Raw genomic sequence first — 27,971 nt, 5'->3', positions numbered from 1 at the left:
CGGGTGGGCACGGTCGCTCCAGCCCCTTCCCGCGCCCGGGGTGACAGGAGGCTGGCGGGGCACCTCGCCCCTCGCGGCTCCTGCGGAGCAGGGAGCGGTCACTCTCTGGCAGGGCTCGCTCCCGGCCCGTTCCCGCCGGCGGGACGGAGGGCGGGGGCCGCCCGGGGAGTGGGACCGGCGCCCGCCCGCGGGCATCCCGTGCGGCCGGGGCTCAGCCCGCCCCGCCCAGGCGCCGCAGCCCGGAGCCGCCGCCGGGCCCAGCGCTGGCGGCAGCGGCCCCGGCGGCAGGGGGGCGGCGGGCCGAGCGCCCCCGGGGAGGGCCGGGCGGCGGCGCGCCTGGATGCCCGCCCGCCGCCAAGTGGGAACGGGCGGGGAAAAGCTGCTCCCGTGCTCGCCACGTCCCTCCCTCCCCGCGCACACACTCACACACACACACACACCTCTCTGCCTTCGCAGGCGGTGGAGGGGCACTTTTGAAAAATTACTGTCTTTCCACACCCCGTTCGCTTCTGACATCATTTCTGCAGGAGGGCGAGAGGCAGCCGCCGCCGCCAGAAGGTCGCAGCCCGCGCGGAGCGCTGCCCGCCGGCCCCGCGCCCGTGAGTAGCCCCGGCCGGGCCCGGGGCGCGGGGGGGAGCGGGGCGGGGGCCGGGGCTGCCGCGGGGGAAGGGGGTGGCCGCGCCAGTCAGGGGAGGGACAAACCGCGGAAAAAGAGGGGAAAAAATGAAAATCGAGGGGTTTGTTTACTACTAAACAAGCTCTCGGGGCTGGCGGGCTGGCTCCCTCGCCGGCTGCCGCTCTCCCCGGGCAGCCGCGGGCCCGGCCCCGCTCCCTCGCCCCCGCCGGCCCGGGACGCTCCGGCCGCGGGGCCCGGGCACTGCGCCTGGCAGCGGGGGAGCGGGACGGGGCGGGAGAACGGGGCTCGGCCTGAGGGACTGGGAGGCTGGGCCAACCCAGCAGAAAGTTCGCTGTCTCCACAGAGAACTGTTTTGTTTTTTTTAATGTACTCTAAGGGGAGTTTGCGTATACTATAGTAACGTTTGATTGGTTTTGGCAGCTGACCCCCCCCAGTGGAAGGAAAATACACTTACATATAATGCAGTGCAGATTTTGGTTTGTGAAGTTTTCGCCAGCGTTAAACGTTTTTCCGCTTGAGTCAAACTAGAGTTTTAATAAGCCAGGCTGTCCTTCTCACGGGTGGTTTTTTTTCTCTCTGTACGGTTCAGCTTATACCCGGGAGGTTATGTGCCAGCTATCAGACAGCTTTCAGTACCATGGGTTGCCTGTAGTATTGAGTATTGGATTTCAGAGGTCAGCTCCTTATTTGGACATCTCTAGGAAGAATATTGCACCGCTGTCCTTTCCTCAGCAGACGTACCCAGGGCTTGCTCCTACGCACAGAATGCTGCCACCGAGAAACCTGCAGTTCAACTTCTCTGTTAATTTCTTGGCAGAAATACTTTGCTCACATGGTGCAGGAAGGTCTGTTTTTTCCTGACACTTGGGAATAAGATGTAAATGATCAGTAATTATTGCAGCAGAGAATCTTAGAAGTATCTTCTGACTTTATACAGGGCTGTGAAGAAACCCCCTAATAGCTGTAAAATACACACTAGATTTTCTTAGAGTTTTCTTTAGGAACTTTGGAAGTAAACAGCTATAGTTGGCTAATCTCCATGAAAAAAGAAAAAGTAGCACTTTCTTTTCACTTACTTTCAGACTCTGTATGTACAGTGCTGGTATGTTAACTATGTAAAATAAGCCTTCTTGCCTACCTGAGCAGATGTTTTTTCTGTCAAATAAAGTAGTCTGTAGTGATTCTTCCATCCAGACCTGCTCTCTGGTGTTGATTTTGAAGGCTTTACTGTCCAGGCAGGGTAGGGTAGTTCAGGAAAATGGCTGTGAGGCTGGACTGCCAGGCCTGAGATGGCAGGTGGCTGCAGGGATGGATAGGCACGCAAATGGTGGGGGAGTGCTGGGCGTGAGTTTCAGTGAGGGGCGAACCGTGAATTGCAGTTTACTGGAGAGAGAGTCCGGCTACTTTTTTTTGTAAGGGAGTGTGTGACAAATTAAATGCCATGCTAAGGAGTGCAGCTGAGGTATAGGTACTTGCTACAGCTGGTAAAATCAAAGTGGGAGTGGAAACAAAGGTATATGGAAAATATGTGCACCAGAAGCTGATGTGGGTTTATTCAGTGTAAGATGTAGGGACTTGACCTTGCCTTCAAAGACACTGAAAGAAAGAACTCTTGCTATTCTCTGCATCCCTTTGTGAACTTGTAGAATAAAGTTGGAGAATAGACTGTTGGGATACCTGGGGGAAGATTCATCCTCTATGCTGAATAAAGATGTGTACAGATTTTATCATGTCAGCTGACATGGATGTTACCAGGTCAGCTGTCTGCCCAGCCAGGAAACCAGGAATTATTCTGCTGATAGCCATCAACATTAACTCAAGGTGAAACACAGTAATACCATGAAAACTCTTAGGGGGTGATCAATTTCTTGTTAGTATGCTCATTCGGGAAGGAACACGGTCTGTTAGTATCATTTAAGATAAAAACCACATACTATCAGTAGACAAGACGCTACCTGTGCAGTGGTGTATTCCTTATTTGTGGTCTCTGGAAAGACTTCTATCATAAGCACCCAAACAGTGTTGATTATGCTGTGGATCTACCAGTGAGGAAAAACTGTATTCTATTTGCTTACATAGATTTAAAACCTTGTTAATAAAGGGTTGTTCAGCAGACTAAGCAGGTCAAGACTGAAGGCTGCTGCAACATCATTCTCTTAGACAAGGGTTCTGTCTCAATTCTTAGATGCTGTAGTTGTTGTTTCTGGCCAATATTGCTTAAAAGAAATGAAGATCTCTATGTTCATCTTATACCCACTTTCAGTTAATGCACTCTTCACCCCTTGATTTACTAGCATCTCTCGCTTCACAGGTGCCTGGTACCTTTCTCTTACTTCCATTGTCATGGCTTTTCTTTTGCTGTCTTGTTTCTCTCAAGGTTGTTTCCCATCTTGAGTTTGACTTTCCTACAATGATTAGAAGAATGTTGTACTGATGAGTCCCAAGTGGATATTTAGAGGAGCAAGACCTTCCTTGACTTTTGCTAAGTATGTTAGTCATAATCTGTCTCCTTTCACAATGCTGTTTCCGTGTCCATTTAAAAATGAGATGAATGGCAGCACAAGATGACTCTTCACTTTTTACCTCAGGGGTTTGTGTATATTTTGGTTTTCCACTTACACTTCATATTCTATTTCTGTCTTGAACATCATGTAAGACATGACACCACCACATAAATCAGAACAAGGATGTGTTTAATTAAATAGATAAGTAGGTGTCTGGGGACAAGATCTTTTATATTGCTAGCTGGCAGAAGATGTACTTTCCAGGTCCCACTGCCATGTTCCTGTTGGAAGAAGACCCAGCAGAATGAGGCACTGTGTTATACAGAAACTAGTCAGAAAGAAATGTACTCTGAAATGTACCAAACACTCTATATAAAACCTGTGCGATGTTTCAGCACAGCCAAATTCGAAAGTAGAAAGGAATGCACACAGCTTTTATTGAAATCAGATTGGTCTCAGAGGGAAAGCAGGGGAAACAAAAGCACAGCACTAAGGAGTTCCATTCATGGAGCTGTTCAGTGTTTGTTAGGGTTTGTTTGTTTTTTGGATGCTAAAAGCAAACCAGTGGTCTTTCCAGTGGGGTCTCAGTCTTCACTATTTTTGTTGAAAGCTTTACTGTTTTAAAGAGAAGATAATTTTGTAAAATACGTATCAATATGTCAGGTGATGCTCATGACTTCATTAGGAAGATAAGCATCTTGATTTTTAGAAAATAGATCTTGCTGAGTGGGATTCAAGAGAAAGCCTGATGGCCTGAATTCATCCATCAAAGGGATTATTATTTCTTCACTGAATGGGGAAAATGTAATTACGCCTTTTTATTTTGCCTATGAAGTTTCATGGGCAGGTTTAATGATGGTGTGTGCATGCCAGGTGAAGCCTCATAATTTGGGTGTGACCTTAAAATACATCCCTCTGGCTGTGTAGAGGTGTTCACAGGAGTCTGTAGGTGGGGCAGAAAGTGGATTGACTCAAACAACCCTTAGAGATGGCTATGGGATATATATTTATGGTTTACCTCACTGATTGTTAAACGTTATGCTGTGTTTGGAATTGCACGGGCCACAAACAGCCAAGGTGGGCAGTATGAACACTCCCACAGATGTTAAGTGTCCTGAAATACATAAAAATTATGGCCTTCTTCCAGGCAGAAGGTGACCTTCCGAAGTCCCCAGATACCCGTGTTGAGGTGCATGTGCTGATGGTGGTCTCTGCAGTCAGTCTGCAGACCCATCTAGTCTCTAAGGCTGACAGTTCTCAATCCATGGAAGCAATAAACCAGCCACTTAATTCAAACGCAGAAACACACTGAGATCTAGAGGCTGCAAGAAGAGTCTAATGTAGAGCTGAAGAGAGCTGGCTGAGCCTGCCCATTTGTCACGTGCCAGCATGCTTGCTGGGGCCTTTACCTGGCACTGTGGCTACTAGAAAGAGATGTGGCTCTGCAGTGACCCAAACACTGTATGGGCAGCCAGCCTGGTTGAGGTGGAGCCGTAGGGTCGAGCAAAGTTGGCGCAGGTAGTAGCGGGAGGTGGCTGGGCTCTATTTCCACAGAGCAGCCAGAGAGTAGAAGAGCAGTGTAACTACTGTGCTCAACTGTGCAATGAAACAAGTATTAGAAATCCTACCTGTACTGGTAAAGTTCACAGGGCAACCTTTAAGCTTTACTTTATTTGCACCAATTACAGATCAGAATGTAAAAATGACATTCTGAAGGTAGGCTGAGTATTAAACCCAATCACATGCTACAGTATTGCTGTGAAATAGTAGTAGTTGTGGAAGGGTTTGCTCTTTCTGTTTTATAGTCAGCTATTGTACTGTGAATAAAGATGTATTTTCACACTCTTGACAGATGATGTGTAAACTCAGAAATAACTAAAACCAAAATTTCTCAATACAGAGCTAGTCAAAGTCAAATCAAAACAAGTAGTTTGAAAATTGTGAATGTAACGCATTTAATTGCTAGCAATTTCCATAGAGCATCTGCCAAAGTTAAAACAATATCAGCTTTCATTTCTACTGAATTAAACGCATTGCTTTCAGTCTGAAAAGACAGACCTTTTCTGCCTTTGTTTGTTGGTTAATTAGGTGGAACAACATAAATCACTGGAGCTGTTCTGTTGTATCTAGAATAATCTCTGGATAAGCAGCAGTCTGTAGTCAGTAGAGTCAGGGTCTGAGATTTGCTCTCAGAACTATATTCATGTCTAGAGTTAATGCTGCAGGTGTGCTTTTCTTTTGCTTTGCATTGAATCAGGAATGGGCACATTTGATCTGTCAACCTGATGAAAAGGTCTGCTATTGTATTTGGTCTGTCCTCCCTGCCCTGCTGAAATATTGACCGGGGACAACCTCAACACCAAAATGTGGTGACACAGTGCCTGAGCAGGGGTGAGGCGAGGCCACACCTCGGTTCAGTTATTTGCTTCAGAAGCAGGCTCCCAGGAGGCTTCTCATAGCTTGAATAGCTTACTGGTACACCCCTGTGTCATTGTCCCAGCTCCATGAAATGGCTGTCGATTCCCCAAGCCCAAGGCCGGGCTGTGCCAGCAGGCTACAAAGAGCTCTGCACTTGAGCATTGGGAGGCAATGGTGGCCCTTGGGTCACCCTCAGAAAAGGGGTCAGGCCTCCCTCACTCTTTGTAGCTTTACCACCCACCTGAGAAATGAATCCTCCCTTAGAGCTGATTGTGTATCGTGAGTCCCCTGGTCACCGCTTGTGTTGCTCCACTGCACAGCTCAACAGTCGTCATTGCTCCCAGCATTACCTGAAATCTTTGAAAGACAGGAGAGAATTCAGCAGAGTGCCAAGGGCATGGGTATCATGCAAAAGCATGTTGCAAAACATACGGAGACCTCAAAGAAACTGTTGGGATAGCCTTCACCAGGAGTGCAGGGCTGGAGGGACCTCTTGGGTCACCAGGCCTGCTGCCCTGCTTGCACAATCATGGATCACATAATCCCTTTGTGTGGAGGTGGGTCTTTTCTTCCTGTGCTGTAGTGATTGTAAGGTTGTTCCAGAACCTGACAGCTCTAAGAGTTACAATTTCAATCCTAAATGTGCTCACACCTGGTTTATAGCCATTTATTTTCATCTTTAGGTTAAACAGTTCATTTTCCTCCATCTGTTTGCCTTGACCTGCAAGCAGGTATATCCCCATTCTGTCTTCATCTTTGAAAATGAACAAGTCAGAATTAGAAGTTCGACTGGCTTGATTGTCAAGAAGGTTTTCATGTATACCACAGCTTTGTTTATACTCAAGTGGTATCTGGTGCACAACTTAAAGCAGAGAGGATGCATTGAACACCCGAAGTGATGTGTGGCCTTTTTTCCAATTTTTAAGTGTACAATTAAGCTCTACCCACACATACCTCAAGTTGCAGACATTTTGTAACATGGCATGTAAGATGCCTCTGTGAAAGATGGAAGACTACATTTATGTTTTGTAACAAACCAGGAACTACAGTATACAAGCAGTTCCTTCTTGTATACTGTAGTTTTCTCAAACTGCTGGGTTTTCTCAAACAGTATGTGCCCTTGGAGAACTGATCTCTTGAACAGATTGCTTTCATGGGGTATCTTTCATTGAAGAGCAGTTTTTGTTAGCATTTTTCCAAAGGCATGTGACTCTCGGCATACACTGAAGGTGGCCGGGCAGGCGGTGGAGGACGCAGCAATGGCCATGATGGGAACTGGAGATGAATTGTAACCATGTCAGGTGCTACTCAGTGATAAGACAGCCTACCTTACACCACTGTGGGTTGTGTTGGGTTAGAACAGCTTAAATCTGAGATTGGGATTGTCTAGTGTAAAAGTGCAGTTACATGAAAGTGCTTTAGGGAAAAATAAGAATATAAAAAAAGATCTACTTCTGAGGAAGATACTTTTTTGTGCTGCTAGAGGAGAACAAACGTTGTGTTTCTGCTGAACACACAAAAGCCTCTGAAGAGCAGTTTTGAAAAGCTGAAGGCTTAAAGACTAGTGTTCAGTATGCCTGTAGTCGAGCGTCTGTCGGTGGAGGTAGCTGGCTTCTGTACCTGCTAAGTTGTCTTCTCAGCATATGGTGGCTGTTAGATTTCTCTTCCAGGTTTTGCTGGAGTGTTTGAATACATCTATCTTGAATCTTTTAAGCTTGAAGCTATTTTTTAGGGTTTTCAAGCAAGACATCACAAGGGTCATTTTACCTGTTAGCGTCACTTCCCCACCTTGCACAGGGCATTGTGTTCATGTTTTCCCGGCAGTCCTGCCTGTTTCCTTCTGCTCTGTGTGCGCACAAAGGCTTCACGGCAGAGTGACTTCCCTCTGCAGCGCACACAGTAGCACCATGGTGAAAGGAATGATAGGGCAAGTCTAAACCTCGTCCAGACTTGTTTGCGAATAAATGACCAACAGAGTTACAGAAGTGGCAGCAATGCTGGCATCCCTAGGTCAAAACTTTATTAAAAGCATTCCTAAGAAATGAGAAACATCAGCTTCTTTGGGTCTCAGTACTCAAAGCTAGCACTTTGTGGGGGTTTTTTTGCTGCAATTTTAAAACTGTTTTTGTTTGGAAAGGTATGGGATAGCAGGTTTATAATTTCCCAAACTTTGGAGTTCTGGCTTAACAGCATAGATCTAATGAGGAGGACAGGGTGAGAAGGAATGGAAGAAGTCCAGGGAAGATCTACCAGGCCTCACTGTCAGCACGGTCTGTTTTCTGGTAGCTAGGTAGGGTTTCTGAGGAGCTAAGATTTAGTGTTTATGAAATAGATTCAGAAAGACCTGGAAGGGTGCTTCAGTATTCCCTCACACACAGGTGATAGGTAGGCCAAGAACATGAGCTTATTCACTTGAAGTTTGCTATTGTTCAGGCAGTCCCACACAGTACCAATAGGATGGACAAACATGCAACCGCCGTAACAACAAAAGGCTTTATTAAGCTGTAGGTGCACATTTATATTAATCTTGGTGCACACAAAAAGCAGAACTCAGAGCTTTGGTTGCAAGGTAAGATTTTCTGAAAGAGGCTGGATACAAACTAGGCATATCTTGCCAGTTTGTCTCCACGCCCATGTATTTCACTATCAAAATACAACAAGCCGACTGCTTTAATTGTGCTGTTCATTGCTGGGTCTTAACACAGCCTGCTTGTAAGGTCACCAACAAATCTAGATCTGGCAGAATGACCCTACTTTCATTTTCTGCCATTGAGTTAAAAAAATAGGTCGGCTAGAGTCCAGTTCTACAATATATTCTTTTCCTTGAAAACAGAGAATATGTGAGCACAAATACAGAGACTTCCACATCTGTTGGTAGACCTATATTTTTAATTACTGAATTACACTTATAAATAAGACTTTAATAAAAGAGAAAACTCGTTTTCTATGTAGTTTGTACACCTGTGAGCTCTAACAGTAGCAGCTTGCTTCATGCACCACAGAACTATCAATACGTTTTTCAGGCAACAAAACCTTTGCATGCTGTTTGTAAATCTGCATGCAACTTTAGCTTCAAGATTAGCACTCCTGTCCTATGGAACGTTTAAAGGCTGGTTCCTTAAAGTCTCCCAAGTCGTAATCTAAAATAGAACTAGATTGCTTTAATTGTATTTTCTTTTATTTTTCAATATGCATTGATGACACAGGAAAAAATAAGAAAAAAAGGTGCAAGCATGTTGCCTTTCCAGTCTTCTCCTTGCATGATAGAAGGATTCTTCTGTAGCTGACATGGAAAGGATCCAAGTGTGTCATAGCTGGGGTATGTGCATAGCAGCACACATGGGTGCACAGAAACACTGAGGACAGTGAGGACGGGCTGCTGCGCTGGGCACCTGTGTCAGGCCAGCCTTGCAGCTCAGGCATGCGGCCAGGTGAACCCTGCAGCAACAAGAAGTGACAGACAGGTGATCCAATGGAAATGACTCAAAGGATGGATTAATGTACGATACCACAGACTGAATAGGCTCAGAGCAGTAGTCAGCCTGGAGAACACTGAGAGAACAAAGTGTAGAAAGAAAGTACAAGAGTTTGGGTATTATCTGCCTTGTTTTAAGGGATATCACTCAGTAAATTATAGCTCGTAATGTTGGTGTCCCAATTGTTACATTAACTCAGGCAGAGGGAATAATGAAATTGGAGTGAGTTGTTTCAACTGGTATAATTATTCCCTTGGTGTTAAATTTCCTGATTTTCTTGTCCTTTATGTTGTTTGATATTTAGGCATTAGAGGATTGTTGAAATCCTCAAAGCTTTTGCTGTCTGAACTTACTTCACCTTTAGTTCCAGTTCTGAGAATCGCACAAGAAAAACAGAACCCTTCATATCTGGTAAAAAAAAAAAAAGATGTAGATATATTAACAGTATCACTCTGTTCCTTACAAACTAGGAAATTTTATGCAAGTTTAGAGACAATGGTACAGGCAAAACATGAGCCAACTCCCGAGTTCTGTGTCATGAGAGACCATGAGACGTGGCACAAGAACACTGAGCAGAACGAAGTGATTATCATGTAAATCCAAACATCTTATGATGCATCACAAGACGACAGACTTCTCATGCCACCAGTATACAAACTTTTTCTTCTGACTTCACATATGCAGACTTAATTATAGCACCGAGGAGCAGAAGAATTGATAATTAAGAAGGCTTGCTTTGATTCAGTTTTATACCAGTGACCTCGAGAAAGTTCAGCTGAATTGAATGTTTATTGATGGCCCAAAGACCTGCTGTTCTGGTTGCAATGAAAAATCTCGGTGCAGAAAGCTACAGGTATGGTAGCTTGTTTAGCAGGATCCTCTGCCCCTTCTTTTGGGTGTGTCTTTTGTGCACACTACACGTGGGTGACGAGCAGTCTGCACATCTCCAGCCTTGGTTTGTGCAGAGCAGGAGCTGTTCTGTGGTGTTTTCACTGTGTTTCTAGGAGTATAAACCAGGATTGTCTGTGCTAAGATTTTCTTCATATGTGGACTCAGATGAAGATGGTACAAAAAACTGACTTGATCTTAGAAGTGAGGGCAGCAGACAGTGTTGTGTGATAAGCTTTAGCCTTCTCAATGCAAATAAGCAGGGGATGAACATACTGTACTATGTATGCGTTTCTCAGGTTGCAAAAATCAAGCATGCACAAACATGAGAAATCGCTTGGCAGCAGAATTTAACTGCACAGGAAGAAATGAGAGCATGGGTTGTGGAGATGACATCTGGACTGGAAAGCAGTGATAAACCTGCTAACAATTGTCAAAGAGTTTCCCTTTCTGCTTGCCTGCTGTACTAAACAGGAGAAAAAAATCATATAGGCGTGTGTGTTCGTACTGCTGGACATTAAAGGTAAATGTTATGGTAAAGAGAAACTGAGGCTTTTTTAGCTGAGGAAGATGAGGAGTTTGACATAGGGAGGCAATCCAGTTTTGTAATGTTTTTTCTTACTCTGATACAGAAATGTAGGGAACCCTGGACTGAGTACTTTTTTTTACTGTGCAGTTCTGTGATTGTTGTACTGTTTTATCTTGTAAAAGGTACTTGCCTCTGCATGTTTAGAAGATTATAGCAGAGGCCCTTCTTCGCCACTGCTTGTAAAGCACATAACGAACGTGCAAATTACTGCTTCCAATAGTCTGTATTATTGAAAAGATTAAAGAAAAGTGAGACTACTGTATTTATCCTCCCTGTACAAACTAAGGTAGCACTGGAGTATTACCCAGAAACAGTTCTTCTGCACTAACTGAAAAAATCTTTCTTGTTAATATAACTGGCCTTCTGTTTTCAATGTTTTGTGTAAGTGCCCTGCAACTTAACAGCGTTTATGGTAAACCTTATTACCACAACAGATCTGGATGTGTTCAGGAGGACTCTCTGGACTTACTCTTTCTGTATTCAGTGGCAGTCTGGACTTCTGGCTGAGCTGTACCTGTACATTTCTGCCTTACAACATACTTTGCAAAGTGTTATTAAGTGGTGAGGCTTGCAATTGAAGAACTCATGTTGACATCCAGTGTCATTCTTACTATAACGCCCATATCTGTTTTTAATGTCACATTTGATGAGCTAAGTCAAATTTTATGTCTCCTTTTGTTGGAGCTTAGCTGGGCATTAGTACAGGAAGGTTCCTGCAATAGCTACAGATTGACAGGAGAGCAGAGCTGGAAGGGGCCTCTGGAGGTCTCCAGTCCAGACTCCTGCTCCAAGCAGGGAGTTAGTTCAGGATGCTCTGGGCCTTGCTTCATTCCAGTTACAAAAAGGTGCAAGAATGGAGATCCCACAGCCTCTTGGGCCCTGTTCCAGTGCTTAATCATGCTCATTGAATATAATTAATACATTTCTCACAGTTGGAATGTTCCTTGTTGTAACTTGTGACTGTTGCCTCTAGTCTTTTCATCATGTACTTCTGAGAAGAGTGACTCCATCGTCTCTGTTAAAAGATAACTATAGTGTGTCCAAAAAGCTCTTTTTGTGTGTGTGTGTAAAAACTATTAAAAGAATTCAAACCACTTTGGGGAATGATGAACAATATCTGTTATATCATCCCAGTCTTCATCCATGCCTAAAGGCAGTGTACTTAAAAATCGTAAGCACCTTGACTTGAGAGTATGGTGCACATTACTTCAAATGATAGAAAGTAAAAACTTACTCTAACCAGGAAGCATTTTTTTGATCAATGCAAATATTCTTACCTATAGTCAAGAGACTAAACCAGAAGAGTTGAGCAATGGTTCATTTAAGAGCAAGAAACCTTCCCATAGCAGCATGTGTTAGCACTGATAACAGGGCAGTGCTTCCACAGCTGCAAAACAGCAACAGAACAAATACAACGGAATGCCCTATCACATCACGTATTGATGCCAAAGTTTCACTTGAAGAGTCTGATAATATCTATGCACCTTCTTAATATAGTTTGCAGGTTCTTGTTCAGCACAGTAGTATGAAGGACTGAAGTCCCCAAAAATTTCTGTTCTTATTAACAACCCTTTTTAAGCAATATTTTCTTGTGGCTGCATAAATTAAATCTAAGAGATTATAGGGTTTTGATCTAAGCCAAATTGCTTCTTGTTCTGTTGAGCAGAATTAGCCAGGTTAAACAGTAGTGCTAGCTTATTTGTTCTTGCAGGTACCCTCCATTCTGAAAGAGCAAGGCAAAAGCCGCTGCTGGGTGGCACGCTGTTGCTTTGGCAAGCTTTGTCAGGGGCTTCAGCTCTGATAAAAAAAACAGGAACAAATGTGAACCTGGAGAGAGCCCCTGAGAAACAGTGAATGGTGAATAAGAAACAAAGAGTACCACAGCTAGTATGCAGAATAGGATGTTACCGAAGTGTTTGGATAGTGAAAAAATACTGAAGTAAGAATTCTGAATATTAATGCAAACAGTGTTCTCAGAAATTCTCCATGTGAAAACACAACTGTATCCTTCCCTTGCTCACAGAGAGAAGAAAGGAGCTGCCTGCTGCTCAGAGAGGTACCCAGGCAGGCTGTCCTCAGAGGATCAGGGGAGGAAGAACTTCTTGCTGAGGGAGTGAAAGGGTCTTGAGTCTCCAAAACAAACTTTCAAATTCCACTATTGACTGGAGTGGAGGAGGACTGGTTGCCAATAATCGCCCCTGAGAGATGAAGTCCAGAATTTCTGCCTTGAGAGGGATGCTGATACTGTGTCGTTGCTTGTGGCATCTTAGAAGAAGGGAGCTGCTCTTTGCTTCCTGTACACAGATTATTACATAATTCTTAGCTGGAAGACCCTCCGCCCCCATTACTCCTTGCACAGGCCGTGATAAACCAGAGACACTCCTTCTTGGTCTCCATGGGAGAAAGAGAAAGTTGCTATGAGTGATTGAAGTCCACAGATCTTTCTGTGCACTTCTGGAATCCCTGTTCAGGCATGCCAGATTGGATGACAAGTTGTCTTTTCCTGGTATTAACTACTTGGACTTGGTCTGTCTCCTTCCTTTCCCCCAGCGTATTTAATTCCCATATCTGTGTATAGTTGTTGTAGCTCTACGTGCACAGAAGTTGTAGCAGCTCAGGAAAGAAGCCATTGCCAGCAAGTCAGGAGAAAGTATCCAACAATGGCTGTAATGAAGGTTCTTCAGTACAGAAATATCAGACTATTCTTACTGTCTTTTATTTTTTCATAAAGATGGAAGAAAAAGCTCTTTCATTAAATCTTGGCTTTATTTGGGTAAGATCTAAAATGTTGTCTCCTCATCACCCATACGTGTTTATCCATCCTGTTTGAAACACTTCTGTTTATGGCTGAAACAAAAAACATTCACTTGATTGAAGATGAAGTGGATTTTTCTGTGCTGGCAAGTCTTGATTTTGCAAGAGTTGTTTTAATTAGGTTACATTTTTCTGTCTCTCTTACTTTATGGTGCTTCATGTAATGAGATGAAATTGTATTGTTAGTCTTAAAATAATACTGAGTATAATTTGATTCTGTCTCCTTCTATGGCAGATGACTGTTGCATTATTGGCTGCTTAGATACCATCTGTGCAACAAATGAAACTCAGAAAAAAACCCAACCACAAGACAAGAGAGTGCTGTATGAAGACTGGTACATTTTACAATGAAAATATTTTGATGTGGCATTATACAAAACCACAAAATATCTTCTTTTCCTTCTTCTTTCCTTTCATTCAAGAAAGGCTCGATAGAGAGGCATGAATGACATTTCTAGAAGCAGGACTAGATTCAGAGCATCATGAGTCATATAGCAGAATCAGCTCTTTGGAGGAAATTACCACTTCTGTTCTTTGCTGTGGCTGAGAAGGAAAAGTTTAACAGTGAGAAAATGGGAAGGAATAAAACCTTGAGTAGCTGCTTTCCTTATTTTCAGATTTGACTTAGCTTTCCCATACAATCATTCCAATTAGATACGGATATAAGGTTATCCAATCAATTTTCATTTTCTCAAAAGCTTTGTGCTTGTTGGAACGCTGTAGTGCAGTGAAACGCTATACTGCAAGTGTAGATGTAAATGATTAGTCTGGAACTTCTAGTCTCTATTCAGCATGTTCATATGCTGTCTGTATCTTTTTGTACAAGTTTTGCAGAGTAGTTGTATTTTGGCCTGATGAGAATGCCGGTGGAACTGCTTTAAAAATGCTGTCAAAGTAGTCCTTTTATTAGGTTAAATTCTCCATGTGGTTCCTGATTCTAGGAAATGGCAGTAGGGGAGAGAGGGTTATATGTGAAAAAAATCATGGGAGTCTTAAAAAAAATCACAACTGCCTTTTCTTCTAGATGTTTGCTGTGTTACGTGAACAGGATAATTTGACACAAGAGAATGTGTCCAAAGCAAAGGAAGTGGGAAAATAGGCATTAATGTACTGATGGGTGATAGCATGTAGCTAACGCTACAGAATGGTGCACATCAAATGCAAAGACAAGATAGGCAAGACTGCAGATTTCCCATAGAACATAGTACATGTTAATTGGCAAGCATTTTTACACAAGAAGAAAAAGATAATAGATATACGAAGTAATTGTACATTTCTATGTATTGCTAACAGTAGTTTTCCCTACCCTTTTTGTTATATGCCCGTAGATTTCCTGGGGATTCCTGTTCAAATAAAGTTTGTGGTTCCTTTGTACATAAGAATTTTTTTTTCATTTGATATATGAAATGGTAATAAATGGGTTAGATAAGGTATGAAGATAATAAGTAGACTAGAGAGAGTACTGAGTGACTGAACATAACATAATGGGATTATTACGTGACTAATGGGTTTATTCAAACTGACCAGTCAGAGTAATATATTGGAGGAAATGGTAGCCTTAGGTCATTCATCAATGGATAAAACTTGTAACTATATGAACAAAGGACAACCTATATAAGACCTAGGGTACAACATACCTGTTACTAAATCTAGGAGGTAGTTCTTGATGCACTTAATTTTGTTCTACAAGCATGCTTTTGAAATCTGCGTTTCTTCCTACTTTGAAAGCATGGTTGAAACAAGCCCTTATCATAGCCAGTAGAAATTCTAGCATCACATGCAAATGAGGCTGTAATTTGCAAGGTACTCCTCTAAAAGTCAACATGAAGGAGTGTTTTATATCCTTGCTGGAGAGGCACACAGCAAGAAACCTCTCTGTGTGTTTACTCACCACAGCCATCCCACTGGCAGGTTGCAAAATGCACCTCTTGGCTTCATTTCAGGTTGTGATTCATTTTAACGCCAGTGGTGCTAGTTACGTATCACGTATAAGAAACAGAAAGCTGTTATGCTGATGCAAAGTCTGATTAAGTGAAATCTTTTCTCTCTGGAGAAAGAACACGTGCTGTGGACTCAAACTGCGCACCATGTTCCTGACTCTAAAAGCCCCTCACTCTGAAGAGCACTCCCACTGACCCAGACTGCTCACAGCCACAGTGAAATGGTATAATGACAGGTTGGTCAGTTGACAACTTTTAAAGACTGTTCATATATGCTCTTATTTTTAACAGATTTATCTCAGACTAAAGCTTCCACAGATCAAGGATGTTGATTCTTCTGGCTTTCATTATTGTGTTTCACATAATATCAGCGGCACTGCTGTTCATCTCAACTATTGACAATGTAAGTGTCATTTCTTCTCTTGTTCTCTCAAACAGACAGGTATTTCTGTGCTTCATAAAAATGAAGTTATTCTTCTCTAGTTGTCTTCAACTTGCTTATTGAAAGCATGTGACTTTGTCAGGCACACTAGACTGCTTATACCTTTTTGTAACAAAAATGCCTTGAGTACGCATGTTGCTGGTATGCACGGATAAGACTACAAGTACCTGCCGTGCATTTGCATGGCCTCACGTGGGAAGGCCGTGTTTGCGCTGATCTTCTTTCCTGTGAGATACTTGGCCAGGGAGTACATTTAGAAATACTACCATGCTTGCAGGGTGGAGCTGTGGGACTTGGTTCAAATAGATATGAGGGAAAGAGGTGGTGGAAATCTGCCATCATTTTGTGTCAAGTACATGAAGTCAAATAGCTCATGTTTAATGTGTGGGGATAATTTCAGTCAAGGTGTGCTTTGCATCAGAATTGATTGTCCAAGAAACCCAATTTAATAAAGAGAGACCATTCAGTTAAGCAGTTTCAGCAAAAAGTTTTAGAATAATTTATGTTGCATTCTTTTCAAATTTCCTTTTCATTTTTGTGATCAGTAAGAATTTGCCTCCTAATATTTACATGTAGCTCTAAATTTGAATTTTCCTCTCTTCAAAACAGCCCACTGTCCCAACTGGTACTCTTAACTGTGCACTGGAGTCTTTCTTTCTCTAAGAAGTTCAGTGTATGTATAGACTTTTAGGATTAAAAAAATTGTCCACTGAAAATACTTTACTGTACTCAGTGAAGTTGGTTTAATCCCATAGCCTTTTCCAAGATTATGCTCCCAGTGAAATGACGTGTTACCCACAACTTTTTATTGCAAAATTGTATGATCTCAGATGTTATCTTTCAGTCAGCTGCTTGATTTGTTCCATTGAACTAGGTCCTTAATTTAGTACTAAAAGCAGGTTGTCTTACCCTGCTCCTTTGAATAGTTAGAAAGCTAGGACAGTGGACAAAGCAACTTATTCTTAGTTCATATCTGCTATGTACAAATCAAATTATTATAGAAATAAAAACCCGTGCACTCTGCTTTGTGTCATTAGCTACTGTTAAACAATTATGAACTTAAACTGTGTAACCGACTTCTATTAGATTTTATGATCTTCAGAGGCTTTTTACAGTCATGAAAATAACTCTGAAAGGATTATAGAGTGCTCAGAGCTGAAAAATAATATATTGAACTTGGACTGCAAAATCCAAATGAACAGCATCCTGAGAAAGTAATGTTTTTTCTTTAAATGCAGCATTACTATTACACATAAGGCCATTATCATAATATATTCCAGTTTTTATTGCAGTATTGTTTGTAAAGCTGCACAGTATGCTATGAGGTTTCTGGAATGTCTGTTTAAGCAGCAGATGCTACCAGGAGTCATATTTAAAAGTCGTATTTTTCCAACTCTAGTCAGAACAAAGGCCTGGGAGCTATCGAGACAGGAATGGCTTTCCTGAGGAAATGCCACTTGTGTGGAGTGATTGCAGCATTTCCCAGGCTACTGTAAAAATCTGTTCAGTCATTGTAGTACTATTCTGCGTTAAATATTAAAACATCAAAATAAGAATACCACAGGAGGATCTTAATTTGTTGATAGCCACTTCCAGTCAGAGGCCATAGTTACGTACTGCATTTGCACATTGACAGCACAGCTTCATCAGGTTGAGATTAATTCAGTTCAGTGTCAGGAACCAGAAAACTTTAAAATGGCTTCTGTTTCATAGATGGATATCCTGCTATTTCATGCGAATTAAAAAATGCTATGCCTTTAAAGAGCCACACATCCTCAACAGGGTCTGGATGAACAGAGCAGATCTTGTCTGGGTATCTTAAGGAGCGAGCAATCACTGACTATCCAAAATTTCTGCCTGAACAGTGGAAAATCCCTTGTGCTTTGGGATGTTTAAGATGTTTAAGACTGTCATCTATTCCCTTTTCTACTTCACAGTGGTCTAAAATGAAAATGGCACGTGATCACTGCCACTGCCCCATCATTTGGGCAACTAAGGAGTTTTGTTGTTTTGTTTTTTGTTTGTTTGTTGTTTTTTTTTTTTCCTGTAAGAGCCCTTTGCTTTTCTTTTGCAGGCCTGGTGGGTAGGAGATAATTTTTATACAGATGTCTGGAGAATGTGTTCCATGAATACTAGCACCTGTATGGCTATTACTGACCAATTCAGAGGTGAGTGTGTCTCCACGCTCGTGTCTCAGTTCCTTTAGCGGGAGATGTGGTGAAATAGCTACAAAATTTGCAGGGACAAATAATATCTTTGTTATAACGTGCTCTGACTACTCAGGTCTTCTAAAAACGTTAATACTAGCTTTCCATTTTGGAGGAGTAAACTGTCCCAACAGTTTCTGTAAGAGGAAAACAGAGGGAACTCTCAGGTGCACTGGAAAGCTCAGTGCAAGAGAGTAAACACAAACAAATAACGACAAATGCTAAAAAGTTCTTTAAAAATTACATCAGGTAAAAACAGTGAAGTAATCTGAAAGTGTGGCTGAAGTGATAGAATTTGCCTCGGAATTGAACTTTAACTTCCAAAGAAGAACCTACAAATACTAGCTGTGTACAGGGATGGGGGAAAAAAGTGGCAGACAGTCAGAACACAAGCTGAACTTTTAACAAAGAGGACTTAATATACAGCACAACCTAACATCCTGCTTTACAAAAAAAAAAAAAAATCTCAAATGTTACATTTGCTTTATTTCTGTATTTTCAATCTTTGTGTGTATTAAAGAGGTAGATGATATGAAGAGCTACGTACCTGTGAAGTAACTGCTTTCCAAGCATCAGGTTGGTTTAAAGCATATCTGTGCTGCAGTGAGAAGATTATTATGCAGAGGCATATCTAAGCTCACATGAATTTAATGAATTTGCATTTGATGTCTGTGTTGCTATGCATTCATTGAAATTAGATGGATTATGAGTAGCTCAGGTATGCCTGCTGTTCACAGACCTACTAACTGCAGTAGCTCTGCGAGAGGAGAGGTGCCATAAGGAGCTTACCTACGTAGCTTAGCTTGACCGTATCATTGCAGCGAAGTTCCACAATGCAGCCACGTGTAGTTACAAATTTTGTCTTTACTTTAGCTCCCAGTTACAGGGAAGTAATTGACAGGATGAAAAACCAGAATCAAAGGAATCTTCTGTGCCAAGCGCGGATATCCTGTCTGGTTACATCTTGTCAGAGCTGTCTCCAGGTCTGGTGAGAGGCTCAGATCTGCATTTGTGAGCTGTTTGGGACACCTGGCAGTTTCACTGTGCTTTTAGTACGTAGGTGGTAGCAGAGGATGTAGTGTGGGAGAAATAGTCTCCTCAGTATTAAGTTTTATGAAAAGCTTTTAAAAGTCCTTAAACCACTGGCTGTATTAATACCAAGGAGACAGAGAAGAGCCACCCTAGGCAATGGATGCACAACTGGTTTGCTGTATCTGCTCTATTCCTCTGCTTCTCTACTCATTGCAGGAGTCCGCAAAGAGAGAAACTGTATTTTTAATCAAGTCTGCTTTTGTTTTTGCAGAATATCAATCAATTCAGGCTGTTCAGGCCACCATGATCCTATCTACTATTTTCTGTTGTGTGGCATTTCTGGTTTTCATTCTTCAACTCTTCCGCCTAAAGCAAGGAGAAAGATTTGTGTTAACCTCTATTATCCAGCTCTTGTCATGTGAGTGATTTTTCAACACTTGTGAACTTTAATGATGTTTACATGAAAGTAGGAAAGGGAAGGGGAAAAAGGGTTCACGAGAAATTTGTAGGGCTCTTGAGGTCATAGCTTATCCTTCATATTTGTTTAAACAGTGAACTGCTCCATTCTGTACTATTTAGGTAGTTAAAACATGGATGATATCACTGCTCAGAATAAAGTAATTTGAACTTTGAAGGGAAAGAATCTGAGATTCTGAACTGCTTGAACAAATCAAATAACTGTAGTAGTTACAGGCAGGTACTTCCTCAATTTTTTGTTTGTCTTTAAAACCATCCAGGTATTTAGAGTCATTTTGTGTTCCTTGCAAATCATGTAAGTACACAACAGGACTTCAAATTTAATCCATGCCAAAGAAACTGAAAACGTGTCCTGAAATGCTCTGACTTTAGTTTGAGGATGGAAAATGACTGTCTACAAAAAAAGGACATTGGTGGAAGCAGCTGACAGAAGAGAGACAGTAAATGGTTCTTATGCATATTGATAATATTTTGAGATGCTAAACTTTACTATTTTCTTCCTTCTCCAGGTCTGTGTGTTATGATTGCAGCTTCCATTTATACAGATAGGCATGAAGAACTACACAAGAGCCATGAATATAGCTTTGAAGTTTCTGAAGGCCATTATGGCTATTCCTTCGTCTTAGCCTGGATTGCATTTGCCTTTACTCTGATCAGTGGTGTTATGTACCTAGTACTAAGGAAGCGTAAATAAAGGTCAACAACTAGTTATTTCTGTCACTACAGTACAAAACCAAATTCCAGTAACCATTTTGTATATAGTCATTTACATGGTTTTGTAGTAAAGGTATTGTTTCTCTAAAAATGTACTGTGTTCTTGATACAAAAGAGAATTAAAAAAAAAGGCAGGTTTAAGGGAATACCTGGCACGTACAGGTCAGGGGTCTCAGCAGTGCAGAGCCAAGTTGTTTCTTTTACATATTTCATCATTGTAAATAGTTTTCCCTTTACTAGACAGTAACAATTTCTTCCTGGCCTTTAGTAGATTACAAATAAAGCCCATGCAAATTAATTTGTAAGCAATATACTAACTATATTCCTGGACCAGATGTATCCCTTTGGAATGGGTTAAATATAGGGGGAGTTAAAATGAGGCCTAGATCACAGTGAAAAAGCAAACAATTATAAAAGCCCAAAGCTGCATTCAGTGCGTCTGTTCTGGCAGAGGATTACTGTTCTATTATCTATAATGGGCAGTAAGTGTCATCAAGCTTTTATTAAAACCACTTAGAATCATAGAATCATAGACTGCACTTGCTTTGCAAAAGTAAACAACTCCTTTTTGTACTTCAGCAAATGATTCTCGATTCTCTTTCACATTTAATTTAAGCATACAGAGCCTTTGGTGGGAGAATTTACCAGCAAATTCACTGCACAACTGGGGACTGGAATAGTTTGAGCACTAAGAAATACCCTACTCAAGTCCTATATCCCTTTATTTTTGCATTGTGCGTAGTCTTTCTGGAAGGAAGAGGAGGAGAAAAACCCAAAAAGCATTACCTTGCCTACGTCTGCAAATTTCTAAGCAAATTAGTGATGAAGCCATGCCAGATACAGGTTTTTACAGCCAAACTCAGCATGTTTATTGCACCAGGCTCTTATAATATAGTGATTTCATGGCTAATATGTCATTTACAAAAGCATTCCCTAAGTCTGTCTACTAGGAAATTGGCCTTTAAAAAAATGCATTCTAAAGTCCTTTGTGATTTGGCCTGAACTAAACGCTCCCACTAAATAAATCACTGTGCTTATGAATTGCAGGATAGTTTTTCAATATAAAATGATTTGATGATTTTTCATTAATTTTGTGAGATAAATCAGTACTGTAATACCAAGCTTAATTGCTCAGCAGTATAATACTGGCTTTGGCTGATGGTGATTTTGGAGTTGGGAGATCGGTGTGGAGAATGAATGAAGTCGCTTTTTCTGGTTAGTCGTAGCTTTGATGCTTGAATATAGATTTGACTTTGTAAAAGCACTAAGTATTTATTTCATTATATTCACTACAGCTGGCCCAATACACAGGCAATAAAAAAGTAAATAGGTTTTGAATGAGGTTATACACTTAATGTAGAACAAATTTGTTATTACAAAGTAGTCAAGCTCTACTGAAGTTGACACTTACTGCATTACACATCAGATGATGGTCTGACTCATTCCTTCAGATAATTCATCCTTGATTTCACACAAAGCAAAAGTTTAGGTGCCTAACTGTATAGGAACCGTCTCTAACATGAGTAATAGGTTGTATAGTTCCATCTCTATTCCTTGAACATCCTCAGATGCTTTGGCATGTACTACTTGTCTTTTGGGAGCAAAGAAAACCCAGTAAGACTTAAGAAATTAGACCAATAAGCAGGACAACACATCAAAAGTAATAATAATAGTAAAAAAGCCAAAAGAGTCTGAACAAAATGCATTCTCACAAGTCTAGCATGATGTTACTATTTTGTCAGGTTTTTTTTTCTCTTAGTGGGAATGCTCTGAATTTCAAGAATTATTACCCTACTTTTTAAAAAAGTGTTTCTACAGTTTGTTGAATACATTTCAGATTCAAAACCTGAATTTTGCTAGCAAGCAGAATTTGTCCTAAATAAGCAAATGCAAGTTTAAGGCTGAAAGTAGATAGACTATTAGCTAGGCGTTTTGCTAGTGTTATTCAAACATGAAATAGTAAGGGAAATTCTTATGCAAATATGCATTAAAACTATCTTACATCTAGAAGACAGTCCTGTAAAATTCTAAGTTAAGCTGTTATGCTACTGACTTGAAGACAGGCTTCTTCAGTTTCTTGCTTTGATTCATTTATAGAGCAGATATTTAAAATAAATACATGAGCATACAGCTTAATTCCACAGTAAAAGTTCTGTCCCCTTAATTAAAAGTGAAAAACAGGCACACCATGGTGTACAAACAGCAGCATATACATGATGCCACATAGAACAGATGGGAATGTTCTGCATACGAAGAAAACAAATGCCAAAACAGTTTGAACTAGAATTTTAATAGGACAAATTTTAGGATATTCTTTTTACCTGATATGCCTTTAAAATATACCATTTTCTATGCTCTATATATTCTGAAACTGTACATGAAAATAAAGTTAAAACAAATTCTTGTAATGTAATAGCAAGCTCAATACACTTAGCAATCTGACCTTGTCTTTAAGCTTGGGATATATTTACACAATGTTGGGTGAGAAATAGCTGGGTATTTGTGTGAACAGGTAAAATTAAATTTTTCCTGCCTCTACCAGAACCACAAGCTGGTTATTTTTGTCCTTTGTTGAAGACTTTCCAGGGTAAGCAGAGAAAATATGAGTGTATTGAACATTTGAGTGTATTATGTTTAAAGAATAGGTACAGAGTAATTCAAGATCCACAGATGCTCTAATAAGTAATTTACTTCTAAGATTTTTTTTTCATCATTTGCAGAAGCAGCTGTGTATTTAAGGTTAAGTTGAATGCCTTGACCATGTGAGAAAACGATGTTAGAAACAGGCCAGTGACTTCTGTATCTGCTCTGGTCCAAGCTTCAGGTTTTTACTGAGATGATATAAATCGTGATGGGTTTGCGCAGGTTGATCCAAAATGACCCCACCTCAATTCCCCAGAAACAATTTCCCAAACCCCATAAAACTTCTGCCTTCTAATCATAGTGAACAAATGGAAAAGTCCAAAATATTAAAATATTCACTAGTGTCTGTGAAACTACCTGGACTTTTTTTCTTACCTGGCAAGTAAGCATCTGAAAGGAAGTATAGGAAACAATCTTGGAAAACAAATCTAGAATATTTATGTCAATATACTTTAAAAAAAAAAAGAAGTTTGAGATTTTTTGGTTTTTTTTTAATGTATTCCATCCAGGACAAGAGAAAATGAAGTTCTCCATTACTTTGCTATGAGCTGTCTTTATAAAACTCCCACATTGTAGGTGATAGAACTGTGCTGCTTAGGCATTAACTATTTGATTACCCCAGCTACCTCAACAAATCATTTTACATGGTTCTTAATAGCTTCAAAATACTGGAAGGACTACAGCAGTCTTGTCTTACCTTGAGCACTGTGGAAGCTTGTGCCATTTACCTAAACAGACAAAACAAAAGAATCCTTCCTATAATTTCTAAAAATAGGAGTGAGATGAACCACCACCTTTCCAAATACTAAAGAGAGATAAGATCCCTAAAATCATGGTTCATCAGTGTCACTGAAATAAAGAAAATAATGAAGTTGAAAATTTTATTATATTTTAGTTTCTTCCATGTGTGAAATAATCCCCTCTGAAGTAGAAAGAGGAAAGAAAGTGAAATGTGGAAGTGAGTTAGTTTTAAAAACAAGACTTCATTTGCAAAGCTGCAGAAACAACCTTACAAAATTAACAGAGTAAAGTTAATAACGGACTATAACAATTAGGAAACATAAGGAAGTTAATAATGTCTGCAGTACGAATAACGCTTTGACTCGGAACTCACTGAAAGTAACAATATAGTACTTAATAGTGGAACAGAGTTCCACTCTTGTAAAGAGTTGTTTAAGGAGTTAGAGATTGTATATCACAAAACGGTCTGTAACATCCACGTAGATCTTTTCATTGAATGACAAAGTAGTACTTCTTTGGGCTGATAACCTGTGATAAAGAGCAAGCCACTGAAAGTGGCAAAGCTCTTATTCTGCCCATTTTCTCCCAATGTGATGCAGAATTGTTACTAGAGTTTTCATGGAACAGATTGAAGTGATAAATATGTAGAGAAGCACACTTTGGGTCAATTTCTGTCTCTGACAGATTTTGCACATAAGCCACTTTTAGTTTCAGGATTGTGAGGAGGGTCTTTGAACTCTTCAGCGAGCTCAGGACAAAGAGGATCCTTGGCAGTGAAAGCAGATGTGGAAATTGCGTGAAAGTCTGGGCACCAAGACAAGAGCAGTTGTTACTTAAGCAACAATAACAAATAAACTAGTTACACTACTTTTTATTAATACTAACTTAGCTTCATGTAAATATACAAACTTCTGAATTGTTACTGTCTGTATAGTTTCGAAACTAACAGAAGTGTCACATTACCTGATGATCATGTATGAATGGCTTCTATCTGTCCAGTAAGATTTTCCCCAAAGGACAAAATACTCCTTACACACTAGTAATAACAACTTGGAAGAACAACTTGTGTGCTATCAACAGGAGTGCTGAAGAGGTTACCCACTACATCTAGAGGGATATTTGTTTACTTTGGATAAATACTGCACCAACTAAATTTCTAGATGTGGGGTCTTTTTGTGTTCTTTTTTTTTTTTTCCCCTTACTAAATTTAGGCAAAAAGCCACAAACCTATGCATGTACTTAGTTACTTAGTTTTAAAACCAGTGTACATTGCACAGATGAGTAAAACTGCAGGTGCCTTTATTAAATTCAACTACTATGATAACTTTCAACAGATATGAAACAATCTTCTTGATACCCGAACTGTATCACATGGTGCAGATTTTGGTCTATTTTACTGCTGCTTCTTGGAGAAGAAAGCTCATGTTCTATTTCTCTTAAAAAAACCCAACCAAACAAAAAAAAGTGAAACTGTATTTCTAAAAAAAGACAGTTGTGTTGCTGTCATAAATGCTAAAGTTCAGAAAACTGTTTAAACCAAATATGCAGACACTGATACAAAGGAGAGGGTGGGAACATAACACGTGTGCACTGCTTCATAGACTTGAAGTAAAAAAGGTGCCATATTCTCTTTTTCTTGAGAGGGTTTTTTAATATTACTGTAGATGTTTTTATTTACTTTTTAGTAAATTATTTTCAGCAGAAAAATCGTACTTATGCTTAAAGTATCTGTATTGAAGAATTAAAACTGTTTTAGAGCCTAAAAGCTCGTAGGGTAAAAGTTTAAATCCTGTTAGCAAATAATATTTTCACACATTTGCAGATATGACAAATTTGCCAGGGGAGGGAGGGAAAGGAAGGGAAAAGACAAAGTAGAGGAAAAAGAAGATAAAGGAGAAAGGATGATAGGAACAGGTTTTGGGGTTATGGTTTTTTGTGTGTTTATTTTTAACGATGGTATCTCCTGGCATTACTTATTTGCTTACTTCTATAGAAGAATGTTTTACTGTTCCAACACTGTGACAATAGAGCCGCCTCGTGGCGAAGGAGAAGCCTACTCCTTCAAATCCCAGCTGTTTAAACACTGTTCCTTTCCCATTTGAAAAGGTCTTTAAAAAGTCTAACTTTCCATCAAGTTCTACACCATCCTGCAAAATGCAAATCCACAATTTAAAAATTAATATTGTACACAAGTTGAATTAAAAGAGTACGTCATTTGATGTTTCTTCTCTCAGCTTTAGGAACCCTTAATTAAGGCATAGTGGCTTTGAATTCTGTTTGTCAATGGCTCAAAGAGGCGAGTATGCTGTAAGAAGCTTTAACTTTCTAATAAAGAGCTCTGACCCTTCACTAGAAAAATTCCAACAGCTCTCCAACAGGACAGCATCAAAGTAAACGTTGCCAACACATGTAGTGTCTAAGCCCTGTTTTGAGTTTGTTTAATCACGAGGACTGAAAAGAACTATGTTGTAGTCTAAAACTGAAAAGAAATTCTCAAAAGATAACCAATTTAAGAGTCCTACATAGATATTTTTTCTGTTCTTAAAGCAAGCGACAGCAGCATAGCTGACAAAGTCACCAGGTTTCAGTGTAAACTGAAATATGTGACTAAACAGTCACATATTAGTTTACAAGCAGGCATTAATGCCTATATTAGCACATGCATCTGCATCATACCTGATGAACAACCATTTTTGAGAATGATTTCTTACGAAATGCTGTCACAGTACTAATATGTCTCTCAAGTTTTTATACTTTCTTCTGCAACAGAAAAGAAACAGCATGGGTTAAGAACCACTTAGAGTTCATTGGAAATAAGGAAGTTATATATTATTATCATATGAAGAGTACACAGTGAAACAATTGCAAAGAACAAAGGCTAAAAGTAAAACTATTATTAACTTATCTTTATGTCACACAAAATGAAAAGATTGCATACTTTTGGCATCTTTCTCTAAGGTAGCATAATAGTAATATGTGATATACATGCAAAATATTCACACAGTTATGCAAAGAAATTTACTAGCAATGCATTAGCCAGTTCTTCGTAGTTCTTTTTGCATTGTACTCGCTCAACTTTTCTACATTATTGACACAATCCTTACTTTTGCTGCTTGTATCTACGGTACTTGGCTGAACAGAATGATCTTTGGTTTGAAAGCCATATAAAATCTCCTCCTCTGTTGAAGCATTCTTTATTTTATTCTGTTTTTCTACTTGCTTTTGATTACTTAGCCATGGATTTTTTTTGGTCTCAGCATTGATGCGAATGCTCCATCCTTCCTGCCCTACAACAAACAACCAGATTTTAAGACAAAATACCTGGAGTAACTCTTATCTGAAGTCTTTATTTTTTATAGTTTTGCAAATGCACAGTATTTTATAAAACATTTACTATGGCAGTTTATTAAATCCTATTTTAAATATATCTTGTTGTTTCAGAACAGGAAAACATCATCATCAAGGTGTCATCCCTAACAAAGTAAGAGCGTTCCTCACATTAGGTTTAGAAATCACAATGGTCAGAACACTAAACAAAATGCAAAGAGCTAGCACTAACAGTGCCCAATGGTGTTTTTTCAGACTTCGCAGTCATGCTCAGGTCTGCATAGAACAATATGTTCACTAGGTCACTTGCTCTTTCCCCAGCCCACGGTATGATAAGCGATACCTGTATTATCCCTGGCAAGCATTTGTCAGAAGCCTCAACAGTAGCTGAAAGTGCACAACCACCCCAACACACGTTTTAGTCTCCACAAGTTTACGCTTCACAAGTAACCGGTAATTTAAGCCTGTTACTTGCCATCCTGTCCTCCGGGACCAGTAAGTTATTCCCTTCATTTGCACAGAAACCCCCTTATATAATTGAAGATTAATGTTTCATCCTGTCTTCCATTTTCCAGTGTATTCAGTATTTTCTTGGAGATCGTGTTTTCCAGGCACTTCTAAACATTCTCATTTTTCTCTTCTGGGTGTGTGTCACTTCCAGTGCATCCTCTTGAAATGCAGTGCGCCGGGGCGGGAGAGAAAGCGGAGCTGCCCCGAGCTGCTCCCTCAGCCCCGTCTGCCGCCCGCGGGAGAAAGGGCGATGCCGCGCTGCGGGTCCCACGCACCGCGCTCACGGGCGCCTTCCGCGGGGCAGGAGGGGAAAGGAGGCGAGGAACCCCGGCCAGCCTGAGGGCTCTGCCCCGGGCCTCCCCCTCGGCTTGCGGGGCGCGATCCCGCCGGGTCCCGCGTGAGGCGGTCAGGCGCCAAAACGGCCCCGAGCGACCGTTACAGCGCGAGGCGTGCGCGCGGCTTGAGGAGCCGCCCTCGCGCGCGGTGCCGCTCCCGCCCAGCCGCTGCCCTCCGCCCGGGCGCAGGTGGCCTCGCGCTTCCCGCCGCAACCGCGAGCCGCGCGGCATCACCGGCAGCGGCGCGCGGGCGACATCGCCGCTGCACCGGTTTCCC

At 40.9% G+C, this 27,971-nt stretch overlaps 1 protein-coding gene across 3 annotated transcripts; it reads left to right on the top strand.

Annotated features, from left to right (window-relative positions):
• Nucleotides 1–246: 246 nt before the first annotated feature.
• On the top strand, nt 247–22,682 carry EMP2 (epithelial membrane protein 2). 3 transcript variants are annotated; one of them, XM_086760132.1, is made up of 5 exons: nt 247–599; nt 15,558–15,669; nt 17,783–17,876; nt 19,219–19,365; nt 19,934–22,682. In XM_086760132.1, the coding sequence occupies exons 2-5, from the start codon at nt 15,592–15,594 to the stop codon at nt 20,116–20,118; spliced, it is 504 nt and encodes a 167-aa protein (XP_086616258.1). In that variant the 5' UTR covers nt 247–599; nt 15,558–15,591; the 3' UTR covers nt 20,119–22,682. The 3 variants fall into 3 exon arrangements, with proteins under 3 accessions (XP_086616258.1, XP_086616260.1, XP_086616259.1); XM_086760134.1 differs by lacking the exon at nt 247–599 and adding an exon at nt 1,179–1,197; XM_086760133.1 differs by lacking the exon at nt 247–599 and adding an exon at nt 9,579–9,888.
• The last annotated feature ends 5,289 nt before the right edge of the window (nt 22,683–27,971 follow it).

The sequence above is a fragment of the Chlamydotis macqueenii genome, chromosome 15 (genome assembly GCF_036417535.1).
Source record: "Chlamydotis macqueenii isolate bChlMac1 chromosome 15, bChlMac1.mat, whole genome shotgun sequence".
NCBI classification, from domain to species: Eukaryota; Metazoa; Chordata; class Aves; order Otidiformes; family Otididae; genus Chlamydotis; species Chlamydotis macqueenii.
This window is presented reverse-complemented; position numbering and strand designations above follow the sequence as displayed.